Genomic DNA, 16,157 nt, shown 5'->3' with positions numbered 1-16,157 from the left:
CTCTTGTTCGTCAGCACAACTTCCTGTGGTGTTCGGGTTAAAGATGCATGGTGTGCGGGAGCAGTGGTTTGGTTGATCTTCCACATGCTACTTCATGTTTGTAATGGCAGTGCCTTGTGCTTTGTATATGTTGTGGCCATGAATTTTTCATTATTCGCTACTGTGCTTCAGGTCTCGGACCTCTGTTGTGTCCCTATCCCCCCAACAGTGTCTGTTGCAAGTTGTTTACAGACCAGACTAGATATGATGACAACAGGCCTGCTTGTTCAAAACCCAGATTGTAAAACAGAAAGAGCATTCAGGTATAAAGAGCTGAAACATCCAAGCCTCTGCCTCTTAGCTGCCCAAGTATGTTTCTCACAGCTAAGTTCACTTCTTAACTGGAGTGTTTGCTGTTATTACTTGCCATCCAGCTATCTCTGACTTATGGCCACCCTGTGAATGATGCCCTCCAAAATGCACTGTCCTTGACAGCCCTGCTCGGTTCCTGTAAACTCAAGGCCACGGCCTCCTTTATGCAGTCGTTGGCCTGCTTTTTCTTCTTCTGCCTTCAACTTTCCTGCCCAAAGTTTTGTCCTTTCTGTTTACAGGGCACGTTGTGACTTGATTTGCTCCAGGACCTACCTGTTTGTCTTTCTGGTAGTCCAGGGTATTCATAAGGCTCTCCTCCAGCACCATGTTTCAGGCAAACCAGATTTCTTTCTGTCAGCTTGGCAGGGAAAGGTTTATCAGTCTTCATCCATATGCCATTAGTGCTCTAAGAATCCCAAACCACTTTATATGCGACTGTCAAAGACCTGAGTTTAAACAAGCTGGTCTGTTGTTGTGTCTCACTCGGTTCCTACATTTACTTAAAGGAATGACTCTTCTCTCTGCATAAGTTTCAACTTTTGTATCATTTTTGGGTGGGGTGGTCACATTTGCACACAATAATATAATTGGGCTCACAGCACTATGACCTTTTAAAAATTGTGGGGTGTTACTTCTTGTTCTGTTTATTGACATTTTGAAAGACTTCAACTAGGTTGATGACTTCACTTTGCTGAAGCCATACTGCTACTGCTTCAGTGTGGCATTATTGTGATTATGATTTTTTTATTAGATGGCTTCCTCAGGAAAAAAGATCCAAGGAGTCTTACAGTAGGAATTAAAAAATATAATAGTTTAAAGCAAGTTGGAACAGCTAAAAACAATCTAAATAATATAAGAACATAAGAAAAACCATACTGGATCAGACCAACATCCGTCCGGTCAAGCACTCCCTACACACAGTGGCAAACCAACTTCCCACAGGCTCTCTCAAGTAGGATGGCGCAAGACCACCTGCCCAAGCCCCTCAGCAAGTGGTTAAGGGCATGGGACTGGGACTCAGACGACCTGGGTTCTAGTCCCCGCTCAGCCATGGAGCCGACTGGGTGACTTTGGGCCGGTCACAGACTCTCAGCCCAACCTACCTCCCAGGGGTGTTGTTGTGGGGATAAGATGGAGGAGGAGAATGATGTAAGCTGCCTTGAGCCCTTTGTAGGAAAAAGGCAGGATATAAATCAATCAATCAATCAATAAATAAATAAATGTCGCCTCTGGTGAAGAAGCTAACACAGCCAGAAGGCTGGTAGCCATGCATTAACCGCTCCTCTATGAATCTGTCCAGTCTCCTAAGGCCATCTAGATTGGTGGCCATCACCACTTCCTGTGGCAGTAAATCCCATAGTTTAACCGTACACCATGTGAAGTGCTTCCTTTTATCTGTCCTAAACCTCCTGCCAATCAGCTTCATGGGATGACTCCAGGTTTGAGTGTTATGAGAAAGGGAGAAAAATGTCTCCCTTTCTACTCTCTCCATACCGTGCATTTTTAAGCACCTCTATCATATCTCCCCTTGCCTTTTTTTCTAAGCTGAACTGCCCCAGTTGCTGCAGCCGTGCTTCATAGCAGAGCTGCTCCTGCCCCCAGTAACTGTTGTTGTCTTTCTCTGTACTTTTTTTGAACTTAATGTTTTTCAGGTAAGGAGACCAGAACTGGACACAACATTCCAAGTGCAGTCACACCAAAGATTTGTATCAAGGGAGTACGATCTTGGCAGTCCTATTTTCTATTCTGTTCCTAATTAGCATTGAAATTGCCTTCTTAACAGCGGCTGAGCACTGGGCTGATGTTTTCATTGAGTTGTCCACTACCATCCCAAGATCCCTTTCTTGCTCAGTCACTGCTAATTCAGATCCCATCGGCCTATACTTGAAGTTAGGGGGTTTTGCCCCAAAATGCATCACTCTGCACATGCTTATATTGAACTGCAATTGCTCATTCTCCCAGGTGGGGGAGATCCCTCTGGAGCACCCCACAATCCCATTTTGTTTTAATCACCATACATAGTTTGGTGTCATCTGCAAACCTGGCCACTTCACCACTTGCTCCTAATCCATTTATGAAAAGGTTGAAAAGCACTGGTCTTAATAAAGAATGTTATGGAACTCCACTGGTGACCTCTCTCCATTGGGAGAAATGGCCATTTATTCCCACTCTCTGCCTTCTTTAATCAATTAGTGATCCATAAGAGGGCCACCCCCTTTTATTTCATGACTGCTTAGCTTGCTCTGGAGCCTTTGGTGAGGAGCTTTGTCAAAAGCCATTTGGTTCTACTGGATTGCCCCCTTCACTGGGGTTGGACTCTCAAAGAACTTCAGTAGGGTAGTGAGTCATGACTTCCCCTCACAGACGCCACGCTAGGTTTTTTTTTTTTTTTTCCTTCCCAACAATGAAATAGCAAGACCTAATAAAAACTGAATTAAGAAACCTATAATCTGCTCTCATATGCCTGGGAGTGAAGAAAGGTCTTAATTTGGGCTGGCACCTAAAATATGACAATGTTTGCATGTGTAAGCTACACATTTAACCATTCTGACAAGAATTACTATTTTATTATGGGTCACATAAAACTTTGGGTATAAGCCAATGTAACAAAAACCAACATAACTCCAATGATAAAACACGTTCATAGAATTTAGAAGCAGCAAAAATAATTTAAAATAATTTTAAAAAGAAATTTACAGGTTGGGCCTTAAGTAGGTACACAGTACTGATCGGGTCATGTTTAGTCTCTTAGGTGAGTGAAATGTCCTCCATCAGTTTTGCAACTTTCCTGGAAACTGTCGCTAACAATGAGACACAAATTTTAGTTAGCACCCATATTGGTAAGTGCTTGTGAGATGAACGCCTTCAATCTGTCCACTGTGTGAGGTCCTCCATGACACAATATGTACTGTATGCCTACTTTTGGCCCACCCTGTATATCAAAGCAGCTAAAGCATGGAAAAGGATTCGTTTAAAATGCAGGTTTTAAACTAATGAAATGAAATGAGCAGGGGAGGTAGTTTGTTGTTCTGGGAAAATAAAAAAGACTTCGCCATTTTTTCCCCAAAGGAAGTTAAGATAACAAAGCCTATAGTTTACTGGGCTTTTCCTTAGAGATTATGATCATTTCACCTCGTTTGGGATTTCTTGGTTTGTTAAATATATGTCATCTTTTCTCTGATGTGCTCCTTGTTTTAATTTTAGGGAATTGGCTTCAGTGGGAAGTATTCAAAAGGAGTGCCCTGAGCTGCATGCTACAGTTGTACACGCCGGAATTTGATCTCATTCTCCTGCATGGGCAGACTTTACAAGACAATCCTATGTATGTTTACTTAGAAAATAGTCTCTATGAATTCATCGAGGCTTATTTCAATGATGTACATAGGACTACAGTTTCCATTGGCACTGATTTTATGTGGATTTGATTTTCCTCCTTTGCTTTGGTGTGTCCGTGTGTCTTATTTCTGTCGTTACTGAAGCATGAGTCACACATATGGCAGAATGCGGATGTAGATTACAGTCATGAGAATACAGCTCTGTACTGCATCAGATGGCATTCAGATTGTGATCGCTTGCCTGTTTTAAAACCTCTGCTAAACCAAAAATATGACAGATTCTTGAGAAGGATATATTAAACTTTTTTCACCTCACATGGGCTAGTTTACTGTATGCAGGAACTTTTTCATAAAGGACAATTTGGAGACATGACTCTATACCTGTATTCTTAACTGGTAGGGTTCTTTTTTCTACCTCAGATTTATTTATCTATTTCATTTCTCTGCCACCCCATAACCGAAGTTTCTCTGGGCAGCTTACAAATGCTAAACAGCATAAAAACATGCATAAAATACAGTAAAACAATTGATAATCTGATAAAATAGATAAAACAATAAAATAGTTAATAACATCATGTAACATCACACACACACCAATAAGCATAGTCAATAAATTAACCAAAATTTAATTAAGCCACAACAAAATATAAAGTATTAACTTAAATAAATTAACCAAAAACTTGTTTAAATTAAAAAGTTTTCACCTGGCACCTAAAAGAAAGAAGAATTGGTGCCAGCCATATATCCCTGGGGAGTGAATTCCAGAGTCTAGGCCAGGGGTCCTCAAACTTTTTAAACGGGGCCAGTTCACTGTCCTTCAGACTGTTGGGGGGCTGGACTACAGTTTGAAAAAATATGAACAAATTTCTATGCACACTGCACATTAAAAATTAATTAAAATTAAAATAAATTTAAAAATTAGTTAAAATTAAATTAAAATAAATTTAAACAATTAAAATTTTAAAAAATTAAAAATGTTTGCCTGCTCCCTTGGAGTGCAGCAGAAGCCCAAGATGGGGTGGGGAAGAGCTGGTGCATGTGCAGTTGAACTGTTACAATTTGGTGTATGCATCAGCGCTCTGCTCAGTTTCAGAGAACACCTGTGCTGGCTCAGAGCTTTTGGACTCGCTCGGAGATTGCTTTCTCTGAGCGAGTCCAAAAGCTCTGAGGTGGGCTGGATAAATGAGCATGGTGGGCCGTATCCAGCCCATGGGCTATAGTTTGAGTAACCATGGTCTAGGCCATGGGTCCTCAAGCTACGGCCCACAGGACGGATCCGGCTCGCCATGGCCATCCATCTGGCCTGCACCGCCGTTTGGCACCTGCGCGTGTGTTTGCTGTGCCGGCAGGGAGGTGGTGGCTTGCTCGCCCAGAGATGGTCCCCAAGTGAGCAAGCCACCACCGCCTGCCTCCCGTACGCGCACGTTCACCGCTGCCTCGCCACATGGGCGGGGAGGTGGCTGGCTCACTCGTTCACTTGCTTGGAGATGGTCTCTGAGCGAGCGAGCGAGCCGCCTTGCGCGTTCCCAATGCCGCCTTGCGCGTGCCCGACGGCACCTCACCGGCCCACACCTCCAGGCACCCCCCCCTCACTGACCCGCGGCGGTCACCGCAGCCTTTCAACTGGCCCCCTATTCAAAAAGTTTGAGGACCCCGGGTCTAGGTGCTGCAGCAGAGAACGGCCCCCCTCCTTTGATCTCCCCAGGGGAGGGCATTTGGAGGAGGACTTCCAAAGAGGATCTAAGTGGACAGGTGGGAATATATGGAGAAAGGTGCTCCCTCAGGTACCCTGGTTCCAAGCCAGTTGGGGCTTTTTATGTCAAAGACAACACTTTGAATTGGGCCCGGACCGGAAGAGGGGGCCAACGCAGCTGACAGAGGACCAGTGTAATATGTTCTCACCAGCCAGTCCTCAGAAGCAGCCATCCTGCCCTATTCTGTATTAGCTGTAATGTCCGGACAGTTTTCAAAGGCAGCCCCACACAGAGCACATTGCAGTAATCCACGTGAGAGGATTACCAGCACATGGGTCGCTGTGGCAAGACTCCACTCATCCAAGTAGGATCATAGCTGAGAAATCAGGGGAAGCTGACAGAAGGCACTCCTGGCCACCGAGGTCACCTGAGAAACTAGGGAGAGCTTGAGGTCCAGCAGGACCCCTAAGCTAGGAACCTTCTCCTTTAGGGGGAAGGCAATCCCATCCAGGGTATCATGAAAATTGCCTCGTTGGAGTGCAGAGGTGCTTGCCGCTGCCTCATTCTACTGTATGCATAGATCAACCTTCAGACTAGAACACCAGCCCGAAGGAATGAGTCGTTCCAAGTGAATTACTTCTTGGTGCTCTTCCATTTTCCAAAAGTTAGTCTAGAACTGGTGGTGCAACTATTCCTGTCACGGTCTACGTGTTGGTTGCAACCTGTCAGGGTCATGGTTGCAGCAGTAACATAGAAACATAGAAACAGAGTGAGTCAGAAGGGGCCTCCTGGGCCATCTAGTCTGACTTCCAGCACCAGCCGGCTCTGCTCACGACATGCCCACCTTGTGCATGTCCAGCCTATCTTTGAACACTCTCACCGATGGGGCCTCAACCACCTCCTGGGGAAGCCCATTCCACACCCTCGGGGTCCTGACTGTCAGGAAGTGCTTCCTGGCATCCAAATGGAACCTGGGTTCCCTGAGCTTTGCTCCTTTGGAGCGCATCCTGCCTTCCTCTGCAGGGGAGAGCAGCTCTTTACCCACCTCCGTGTGACATCCCCTCACATACCTGTATGTCGCCAACAGATCCCCTCTGAGTCTCCTCTTCTCCAGGCTGAAGAGAACCAGTTCCCTCTGTCTCGCCTCATATGGCATCCCCTGCAAACCGGCCACCAACCTTGTGGCCCTACGCTGCACCGACTTTAACCTGGCTATATCCTTTCTGTAATGAGGGGCCCAAAACTGAGCACAATACTCCAGTTGCAGTAGATGTGAGCCACAACCAGGAATGAGCAGAATTTGCATAGTCCGCCTGAGAGAAAGCTCAGGCTCATAGGTGGCCCTTGGGCCACAGAATTCCCACCCCTCATCTAAAAATTATGTGATTGCCTTTGAAATAGAAATGCAGTATTGTTTCAATGTACATTAGTGTGGGTGTTGTTTGCATGGATTCTTCCATTCCGTCCCACGACAGACAGCGTAAGATTGAATGTGAAATGTTACATACTGTTATTGTAGTTGATAGTTTTTCGCTTGTTTGTTTTACACTCTCATCTTCATAAAGTAACAAAATTGTAGTACTGTTAATCAGCTAGAGCAGAGGTTCTCACACTGCCTCGCCAGCTCTGCAGAAAAGTTGCAGCACTGCCTAGCATACCAGCACATTGTATTCTACAGTGGCTAGACTAGCTATTCAAATATGAATTATATATGCACTTTGACTTGCAGGGTCTGCTGAGACTCCTAGCAAGTTAAGGAATCTGTTTTTCCATTTCTAGCATAGATTACATGACATTGCTTTGTGGTTTTGGATCCAGTGCCAGGGTCATCCACACTAATAACTCTCTGCTTGAACATTTAGACAATTCTGACTTGGCTTATATTTCTGAAGTTATGACTGCCACTTTTTCAGCACCTGAGGCCTGGGGCCAAATCCAGCCCTGTGGTGTTCTCCAGCTGGCCTTGCCTCCATCCTCTGCCCCACCCCCCCAGCCCTGCAACCCCTTGGGGGTTACACTGCCTTTGCACAGGCTTCCCCACCCTGAAGAGTTGAAATGCCTGTCCTAAGGCTTAGTCACTGGCAGGAAAAGCTTTAAACCGAAATATGCGGGCAGTGTTGGGGTGGCCCTGCCCTCGCTTCCACCAGGGAGCCTCTCAGATGGAAGTCGGCCCCTGGGCTGAACGCAGCTCAACACCGTGCACTGATCCCTGCGGAGGCCAGGCTGCATCTGCACCAAGTGGCTGCTCCGCTTGTAGGTCAAGACCCACTTCAACCTGGGTAAATGAATCCAATCGACTTATTTCTAACTGAGTACCAAGCAGAGAGAACTTCAGAAAAGGTCGAATGCTCTTAACGGGGAATAAAACAGGCTTTTCTCATCGGTGACCCAAACCCTAAGCCGATTTCCCCAAAGCCGCCTGCAGGTCTCCCGGGGCGGGAGAGCAAGCCCGGCTGCCGGAGCGGCGCTCCCTAAGGGAGCTGGGGAGGCGGCCCTGCCGCTCGCGAAGGGCGCCGAAGGGCTCGGGACGCCCCCGAGGCGGAGCGAGCGGGAGCCGCGGCCCCGACCCGCAGCACGGCAGTGACGGCCGCGGGCCTTTTGTTTATGTAACAAGCGCGGGTGACCTGCCCTCTCCTCCCAGGAAGTGAGGCAATAAGAGGCGGAGTTAGTCCCCGTATGGCTTGGTGGCCTTTGCAGAGGGTCGCTGATGAGCGGGCAAGGAGCGAGGCTGGATGGTGGAGAAAGGTAACCGAATTACGCACTAAGACTGCAACCCTGTGCACAGTTACCCGGGGGCCAACCGCGTGGAATTCAGTGGGTAGGCACGGCCTGGGAGTCCCGCAAGGCGATTTTCTGTGGGGTCATCGCTGTGTTGCAGAGCCGTGAAGCTCGTGCGGGTGTCAGTGGATGAGTCACTCAGAGCGCGTTTGCGTTCACGGTGCTCCGCATAGAAAGGGATTATTTGATCAGCTATCTACTGTTGTACTGGTACACAGTGGGCTTTATCAGTTAAAAGGGCTATAAAAGTATTGGTTCTCGAGTGGTTTCTTTTGCTTGCGCTCCCTGATCAATCCTGCTTGTGATCTGGAGAGCTTTGTTGTTTCCTGGAAAAAGAGAATTTTCAAATGAAATTGGAAATGGTAGTCTTTTCTTCATGTGTTAGATACACGTGCAGCATGTTGCTGTGATAACAAGTATAAATGCCAAATCTATGTGCTGCTTAAAATCTGGAGTAGACTAATTCGTGCACTTTGGCCAGAGGTTTATAGGAATGCTTCAGACCCTTCTCCTGTTTAGCCCAGTATAGCCAGTACTGGCTGGCATTCGTGGCTCCCCAGGGCTTCAGGCAGGATTCTTCCCTGGCCCTCCCTGGAGATGTCAGGATCAAATCTGGGGCCTTCCGCATGCAAGGCAGGGGCCTGTCACACTGAGCTATGGCCCTTCCTCTATAGCCGATGCCCAGGTAGGGCTTTGTAAATTATGTGAGATCATCACCGGAAAACATTCTGTAAAATCTTGTTTTCCTTTGTTAACTTCTGAACAAAAGGAGATTTGCATGGGGTATAAGAGTGATGGGATTGTACAGGGAAACATGAAGAGTTGCCAGTAAAGGACATTTTTAAATAGGGTGCTGTACTCTGTTCAGGATGCAAATTCGTTATCCCTCTGAGAATTCAGAAGCTGTGCCCCATTCCACGTTTGTTTCATGCTAAGGGGGAAGCCACACTTGTGGAACTTCAGCCTTCAGAATTCAGGGAAAGAGCCAAGTACTGGGTGAAATACAGCCTTGCAAATTAATTACACTGTGAGTATTGAGAGAATGGGATTCAGAATGCTCTTTTGTGGTGGCAGAGCAGCTCTTTAAGTATGGTGCATTTTCTTGCTTAAGTCCCCCACCCCCAGAATTGTTCCTTCCTTTCTGTGATACCTTATTATTTTCAGCCAGAGGATATGATTAGTGTTCTACACAGTTAACTGTAAGCTGATTTCTGATTTGCTCATTGCACCACTTGTGTAACTGTAAGGTGGATATTGGTATCCCAAGGAAGCAGAAGGACTTGTGCAAGGGGGAGCAACTTAGAGGAGAGGCCAGCTGCTGAATCCAATTGCGTCATGGAAAGGTGGCAGAACTCTTTTCATTAAGGGTGAATGCCCGATGGTGCAGTAACCACAGGCTCTATCCACACCGTGTGTAGCACAAGTTAGACTCGTCTGGGCAAGGATTCTGCCCCAAATATAGCAGCACTGGACTGGCTGCTTTTTGCTCCATGCGCTGTGGTGATCATCTCTGGCCCAGGTGCGCTGGTGTTACATTGTTTTTGCCACAGATGCAACAGAGTGAATGTCAGCCATGCACTGCAGGCAGCTAGGCCCGTACATTAGCAAATCAGACAGCCTGGCAGTCTGAGGTCCAACTACTCATTTTGCCATGGGCAGGCTGTTGCCCATGTCATGATGGAGAAAACGGTCCACTTGCAGCAAGTGTCATGGTGGAGAAAACTGTCCCCTGCCGTGAGGGACTTTGTTGACTTATGTGGATGTGTGCACAGAGCACAGGGAATCCTTGCCACGAAGTAGCAGTTGGCATTTTCACTCCTTGAAGAACTGTAGCATGACAATTTGCCTTAAGTCTCATCTGGCGCAATGCATTTTCAGGCAGTACCAAAAGGTGATGGCAAGAGACAGTCTTCTTGTGTGATGCTGCATTGGCACTGTGCCTGAACATGTAGACAAGCAAGGCAACCGGATTGACGGGGAGGGAGACCTAAGGATGCATCATGATCAGGCCGGCCTCCCTTCAGCACACCTCCTTGGTTACAAGACCGAGGGAACTTCTGTGCTAGCACTCTGGTTACAGCATTGCTTTCCCAAATTTGCCCACCTGTCATTACTAACTTTTAGGTGTCATTAGGTTCACCCATGCCTTTTGCAACACTTTGGGATTCTGTTCCAGCAGTAAATTTTTACTGATGTATGTGCAGATATTAGCAACTGATTTTAGAGTTTAGCTGGTTTAGTAACGTGTATTATGAATGTTAATTTAGAAAGTCATTTTTGAATGGGCAGCATGATGTATATATACATTTTCATCCTAAAAACCCTAATTTCAACTGAAACCCTAATTTCAACTGCACCCCTCTTGGAGTGAGCCTGTTGAAATATGCATTCTTTTAACTTTTTTAGTTAATTTAGATTTTAACCAAAATGTTTTCCAAAAAGGGGTACAAAAACGATCTTAAAATACAATTAAAACAGAAAAGGGAAGAGAAACTGAAGCCAGGCTCACAATAAAAACGGGAGGAATACTCTTGTATTTCTATCCCATTTCATATTTTGCTGAAACAAATTTTAGAAGATGCTTCAGTGTTCTGCTGATTTAACTGTATGTAAAAGGCTCACTTTGTACAGTGACACATCTCAGTGTATTTCTGATTACAGACCACATCAGATTCGATAAAATACACAGAACGTTCCCGCATGCGTCTATTGTACTCAGTTGGGTTTACTTTTCCCGTGCATCGTCCACCGAACCCCTCCCAAAACAGGTGTAGCACTGCCATCCCCAACCAGATACGTTGGCTGGAGATGCTGGGAGTCGTGCCTCAGTCGTACCTCAAGTCATACCTTAAAGGACACCTCGTTGGAAATGCTGGAGTAGTGTAATACCTCCAGGTATATTTTGAACCTACAACTCCTATCAGCTCTAGCCAGCATGACCGATGCAGAGGGATCGTGGGAGTTGTGGTGCCGTTGGGGAAGGCGGGTGGGCCGAAGCTCACTTTTGGACTTCAGCTCCCAGAAGCCCTTGCCAGGGTGGTTACCGCTGCGGAACGCTGGGAATGGAAGTCCAAATAACCCGGCGCTTCGCCTTGGGCCCAGTCCTACGGCGAAGCGCTGCGGCCTTGGGCAATCGTCCACGCTCGAGGAAGGGCCGGAGCCTGGCTTCGCGGCACCGCCAGAGGGCTCCACGTTACTCCTCCCGCCGCGGGGCGGAGGCTGCGCTCCGGCTGTGGGGCCTGGCGCAGGCGGCGCTTCCGGCGTCTGACTCAGCTCCCCGTCGGACGCGAGGAGGCCGGCCGCGATTGGCTGGCCGGGGCGCCGTCGGAGCCGCTCTCGCTGCGCAGGCCGGCCTCGGCCGCCAGGCAGTAACCCCTGCGCCGCCGCGGCACGCCGAGCGCCCGCCTGCGTGGGTCCTGCAGCCTGGGCTCGGCGCTGGCGCGGCTCCTTCGCCCGCAGAGGTGCGGCGGCGGGCGGCGGACTGGAGCAGCGCGCTCGGACCTGCCGCGCCGCAGCCGCGCGTCTCCTCCCGCCCGTTGCTGGTGAGTAGCCGCGATCCCGGGCACGGGGCGGCGGCGGCGGCCTATTGCGCGGCCATCGGCGGAAGCGGGCGGAGGGGGTGCTTCTCATCCGACCTCTGGACTGATCCTACCCCAGGCATCGAGGGGAGGGCGGCTTGCTGCCTCGCAACCGCTCGCCAGTCTTTGCACGGCATGAGTCTCGTAGATGGTTCATTTGCCACCGTAGGCTTTTCCTCCGGCAAAGGGCTGTCGGGGCCGCCGGGATTAAAAGGGGTAGATCCAAACAAAGGATCTGAGGAGCAGCCTTCTACTGGGTCTGCCCCAGCACGGAGGGAATTCCCCACCCCCCAAAAGCAATAACGTTTAGTATTTATGGAGCGGTTTTGCGAGCGTGTGAAGTTTTCCCAGCTTCATTCTTGCACAACAACCCGATAAGGTAGGCCTGTATTATGATTTCCCCCCCGCTTCCAATATGTCGCAGTGAGGGCTGAAAATGAAAGAACTAGGAACTTGTTTAAGGGCAGTTTTGTGAGTTCTTGATTAAGGTGAAGCATAAACTTAATCTGTAGCTTTCTTGCTTGTGTTTCGAACCATTGTTTTCCACCAGCTCTAGGAAATATGGGAAATTCTGGGTCATGAGAAAGATTTTGCCTTTAGTCCAGGCTTGAGAATTTATTTTGAGAAGCCGGGTTTTAGCCCTCATGGTTGAAAAGAGAAGTTTAACTCTGTCGTAATCATGCAGATGGAAAGAAAGCACAAGCAAGCATATATGTGATAGACAGACATTCATAATCGATGTGTGCTTGAATGAAATACTGTGGTAATAGAAATGCTAGGGTATTTTAGTTGTTATTATTTAAGAATAATATTTAGCAGAAACTGTTTCTGTGTGTAATTGTGCTACAAAACACTTATGGGGAAGAGAGCTGTTGGCGTCTGCCTGCTTGTCTGCCCACTGCTAAGATAAGTGTGGAATGTGGTAAAACAGCACCTACCTTCAAAGGTTAACAATGGGCAGAAGAAAAGATCAAAGGGTTGATGGGGGATCAGGATAACCCGGGATTGATCCTTTGCTGTTAAAGGTATAAAAACATTTGGATGGGGGGGGGGACTGTTGGTCTTTCGAAAGAGGAATGGGCTTGCTTTGTATTGTGTTGTGCACACTTCAGTACGGAGCACTTGTGCTTTTGATTCTTGCTGTTCGTTTGTTGTCTTTTGCAGTTAGACAAACGAACATAGGGCCAGTTGGGGTTAATTTTCTCCAACTGGGGAAAGCAGGTTATGGCCTTCAACCCTCTATGCAGAAACATGTATGGAAGATCCAGCCATGTAAATATTCTGAGTGGTACAAAATGTTCTGTGTGGCCTTGAGTATCTTGCAACTGTGAGCCAGTGCAGATGTGACCGAAGGGTGCTCTTAACAGTCAGGAGGAAAGTTGTAGAATTATATACTCCCTCTTTCTACCCTCTCTATGGAGCAAAGTCTCTCCTCCTGCTTTAACAACAGTTAAGTATTATGTGCTAACCACAGCTAAGATTAATCAGGTTTCCCACTTAGTAAAGATTAAAAGGCAGCCTTAAACTGTAGCAGTCCTTGTTAAGGGGGAAGTCTAGCCTTAGTCATAGTTAACATCAATCTTGGTATAAAGTGGGGGTAAGCAACTCCATGCCTTCCAGATGTTGCAGCCTGCAGGTTCCATAATCCCTGACCATTGACCATGGTGGGTGGGGCTGGGTAGGAGTTTGTTTATTTATTTAAAACTTTTTACCCCATCCTATACATAAAAGTCTTAGGGCAGTCCAACAACAAAGGCAGAACATAATATTTATCATAAAAACTGGACTAAAATAAACATTAAAACTTAAAATACCGGGAAAATAAAAAGGTTTTGGCCTGGCACCAAAAAGAATAAAGTGTTGGTGCTGGGCACACCTCTCTGGAGAGCATGTTCCACAAGCAGGGTGCCACCACAGAGAAGGCCCTCCTCCAGGTAGCCACTCTCCTAATCCTAATCTATTTCAAAGAGGACTCCTGAAGAAGGACCTCTGATCCAGATCTTAAGGGGAGGGCAGGCACATATGGAAGAAGACACTCCTTCAGATAACCAGGTCCCAAACCATGGCAAAAGATGGCAAAAGAAGAAGGGGACGGCAGAGGATGAGGTGGCTGGATGGAGTCACTGAAGCAGTTGGTGTGAGCTTGGGTGGACTCCGGGAGATGGTGGAGGACAGGAGGGCCTGGAGGAGTGTTGTCCATGGGGTCGCGATGGGTCAGACATGACTTCGAGACTAACAACAACAAACCATTTAGGGCTCTATAGGTTGTCATCAACACCTTAAATTAGGCCTGGACTTCAGTTGGTAGTCAGTGTAGATGATAAAGGACCAGTGTTATGTGAGCATATCTGCCAGTCTCTGTTAACATCCTGGTTGCTCTATTTTGTACCATCTGAAGTATCTGGACTGTCTTCAAGGGCAGCCCCATGTAGAGCATGTTACAGTAGTCCAGCTGGGAGGTTACCAGGACATGGGTCTCCATTGCTAGACTCTGCTCATCCAGGTAAGGGCACAGCTGATGAAGCAGCTGAAGGAAAGTGCTCCCCACTGCCGCAGCCACCTGCAGTTCCAGGGACAACTCTGTGTTGAGGAGCACTCCCAAACTGTACACCTTGGCCATTAGGGGTAGTGCAACCCCATCCAGAACAGGGCAAAGATCACTTACCTGGAAAGTTGAACCTCCTACCAACAGGACTTCTGTCTTGTCAGGATTAAGTCTCAGTTTATTGGCCCTCATCCAGCCCATTACATTGGACAGACACCGGTTCAGGACACCCACTGCCTGACCTGGATTGGATGTAAAAGAGAGGTAGAGCTGGGTGTCATCAGCATACTGGTGACTCTGCAGCCCAAACCCGGGGTGAGGTCTCCCAGTGGTTTCATGTAGATGTTGAACAGCTTGGGGGATAAAATGCTGTCTTAAAAAACATCTGGAGGGTACCCGGTTGCCTCCTGCTGGTGTAATTCTTAACTTCACTTAAAGAGAAGAGGGGAGCGTGTGCTGTGCTGAGGTGAGGCAAGGGTGTGCGTAATCCTGTAGCAGTTACTGTTGCGGTGGGCCCCTGTGGCTTTTTCTTTCTCTAGCACAGGACTGCAGCTTCCCCTTTTATTTGCCAAAAAATACTTTGAGTTTAGCCCCTCTAAAAATGCAAGCCCATGTCTCAGTACAAAAAGAGAGATGTAGACAAGATAACATATTCTGGACTGAGAATGTTGCCATTGATATATGTAGTTTCAGGAGTCACAGAACTGTCTGCCAAACTTTAAGAGCAGAAAAGCCATTTCTGCCTTATGCATAGTTTATCCTTGTAGGTTCCCTGTGACTCACAACTTGGTATTCTAACTTTGTGAAGGAGCAAGGGAGTCTTCTAGGGCCCTTCACATTTCACAATCTGCTTTTCATGAGACGGACCTTCCTGTCAGAGGAAGGAATCTGTTTGCATAAGATTTATCTGTCTGATTTTGGGGGGATACTCAATCCCCCACATCACTGCACAGTGGAATTTCCTGATTCTTTCTGTGGCATTTTCAGGTGCTGGAAATGAAGACCCAGAAAAAACCAGGGAACTTGTTTTTAAAAATAATTTCCCCACAAGTTTTTCTCCCTTTCTCCCTCCTAAACCTTCACATTTCTAGCAGGAAGGACTGTCCTGGAAAGGAGGGGAGTGGGAAGTCCATTTCCACCAGCTCACTTGATTCATCTGAACTGATTCAGCTTAAATCTGGATTCAGCTGGAACAGTGCGATCCTGCACATGTGTATTTATAAATAAGCCTGATAGTGTTCTTTGGGGCTTACTCCCTGGCAAGTGTGTATAGGGATTCAGCCTGGCAGATTCAGGAGGCTTCCCTGTGCATAGGTAGGCAGAAAAAACGCTGCACCTTCCAGCATTCTGTCGCCAGCTTGAAACACCAACTGGCAATAATCAAATTATCCCATGTTGCGGGTGAAGTTGTACTGATTGTGCTCTGCATGATTACAAGCGCCCAGACTCAGGCTCATGATCACTGTATGCAGGCTGGGAAGTGTGGCGGAGGCAGTCTTGGCTGTCCTGTCTTTCTCCTGGCAGTTCTTGCTATACAAGCTTGTTCATTTAATGAAGGCATTTCAGAGGAGTTGGGGAGGAGGCTGTCCAGGGCCACAGGATCGCTCTCTCCCACCATTGATGGAAAGTGTAGGCCCTGGAAGAACATCAGGTTGTTCAGGGGGTTCCTCCCAAGGCTTTAGATGCTGCTCTGATGGGGAGAGAGGAGGCTATGCCAGTTGTCACAGAAAGAAGTGAGCCTGCAGCTTCATGGGGTTGCAAAGGGGACTTGGAGGGAAGGAAAAGGGAGTGTTTGGAGGGGAGGGGAGGGGAGGGGAGGGGAGGGGAGAGGCGAGGCCGAAATACAAGGACTCCTGTGGGCTGTGCAGCACTGGCC

At 47.6% G+C, this 16,157-nt stretch overlaps 1 protein-coding gene across 2 annotated transcripts in view; it reads left to right on the top strand.

Annotated features, from left to right (window-relative positions):
• Window positions 1–8,037: 8,037 nt before the first annotated feature.
• Window positions 8,038–16,157, top strand: part of LOC123034524 (zinc finger protein 501-like) — a 15,278-nt gene continuing 7,158 nt past the window's right edge. Inside the window, exon 1 of one of the 2 annotated variants that reach the window (XM_044451930.1) lies at window positions 8,038–8,125. In XM_044451930.1, coding sequence (XP_044307865.1) covers window positions 8,113–8,125 — 13 coding nt within the window. In that variant the 5' untranslated portion in view covers window positions 8,038–8,112. Of the gene's footprint in view, window positions 8,126–11,778; window positions 12,116–16,157 lie in introns of those variants that run through there. The other variant, XM_044451931.1, reaches the window with a different exon arrangement.

This window comes from Varanus komodoensis, unplaced genomic scaffold (genome assembly GCF_004798865.1).
Source record: "Varanus komodoensis strain SLA01 unplaced genomic scaffold, ASM479886v1 scaffold6_4, whole genome shotgun sequence".
Taxonomy (NCBI): Eukaryota; Metazoa; Chordata; class Lepidosauria; order Squamata; family Varanidae; genus Varanus; species Varanus komodoensis.
This window is presented reverse-complemented; position numbering and strand designations above follow the sequence as displayed.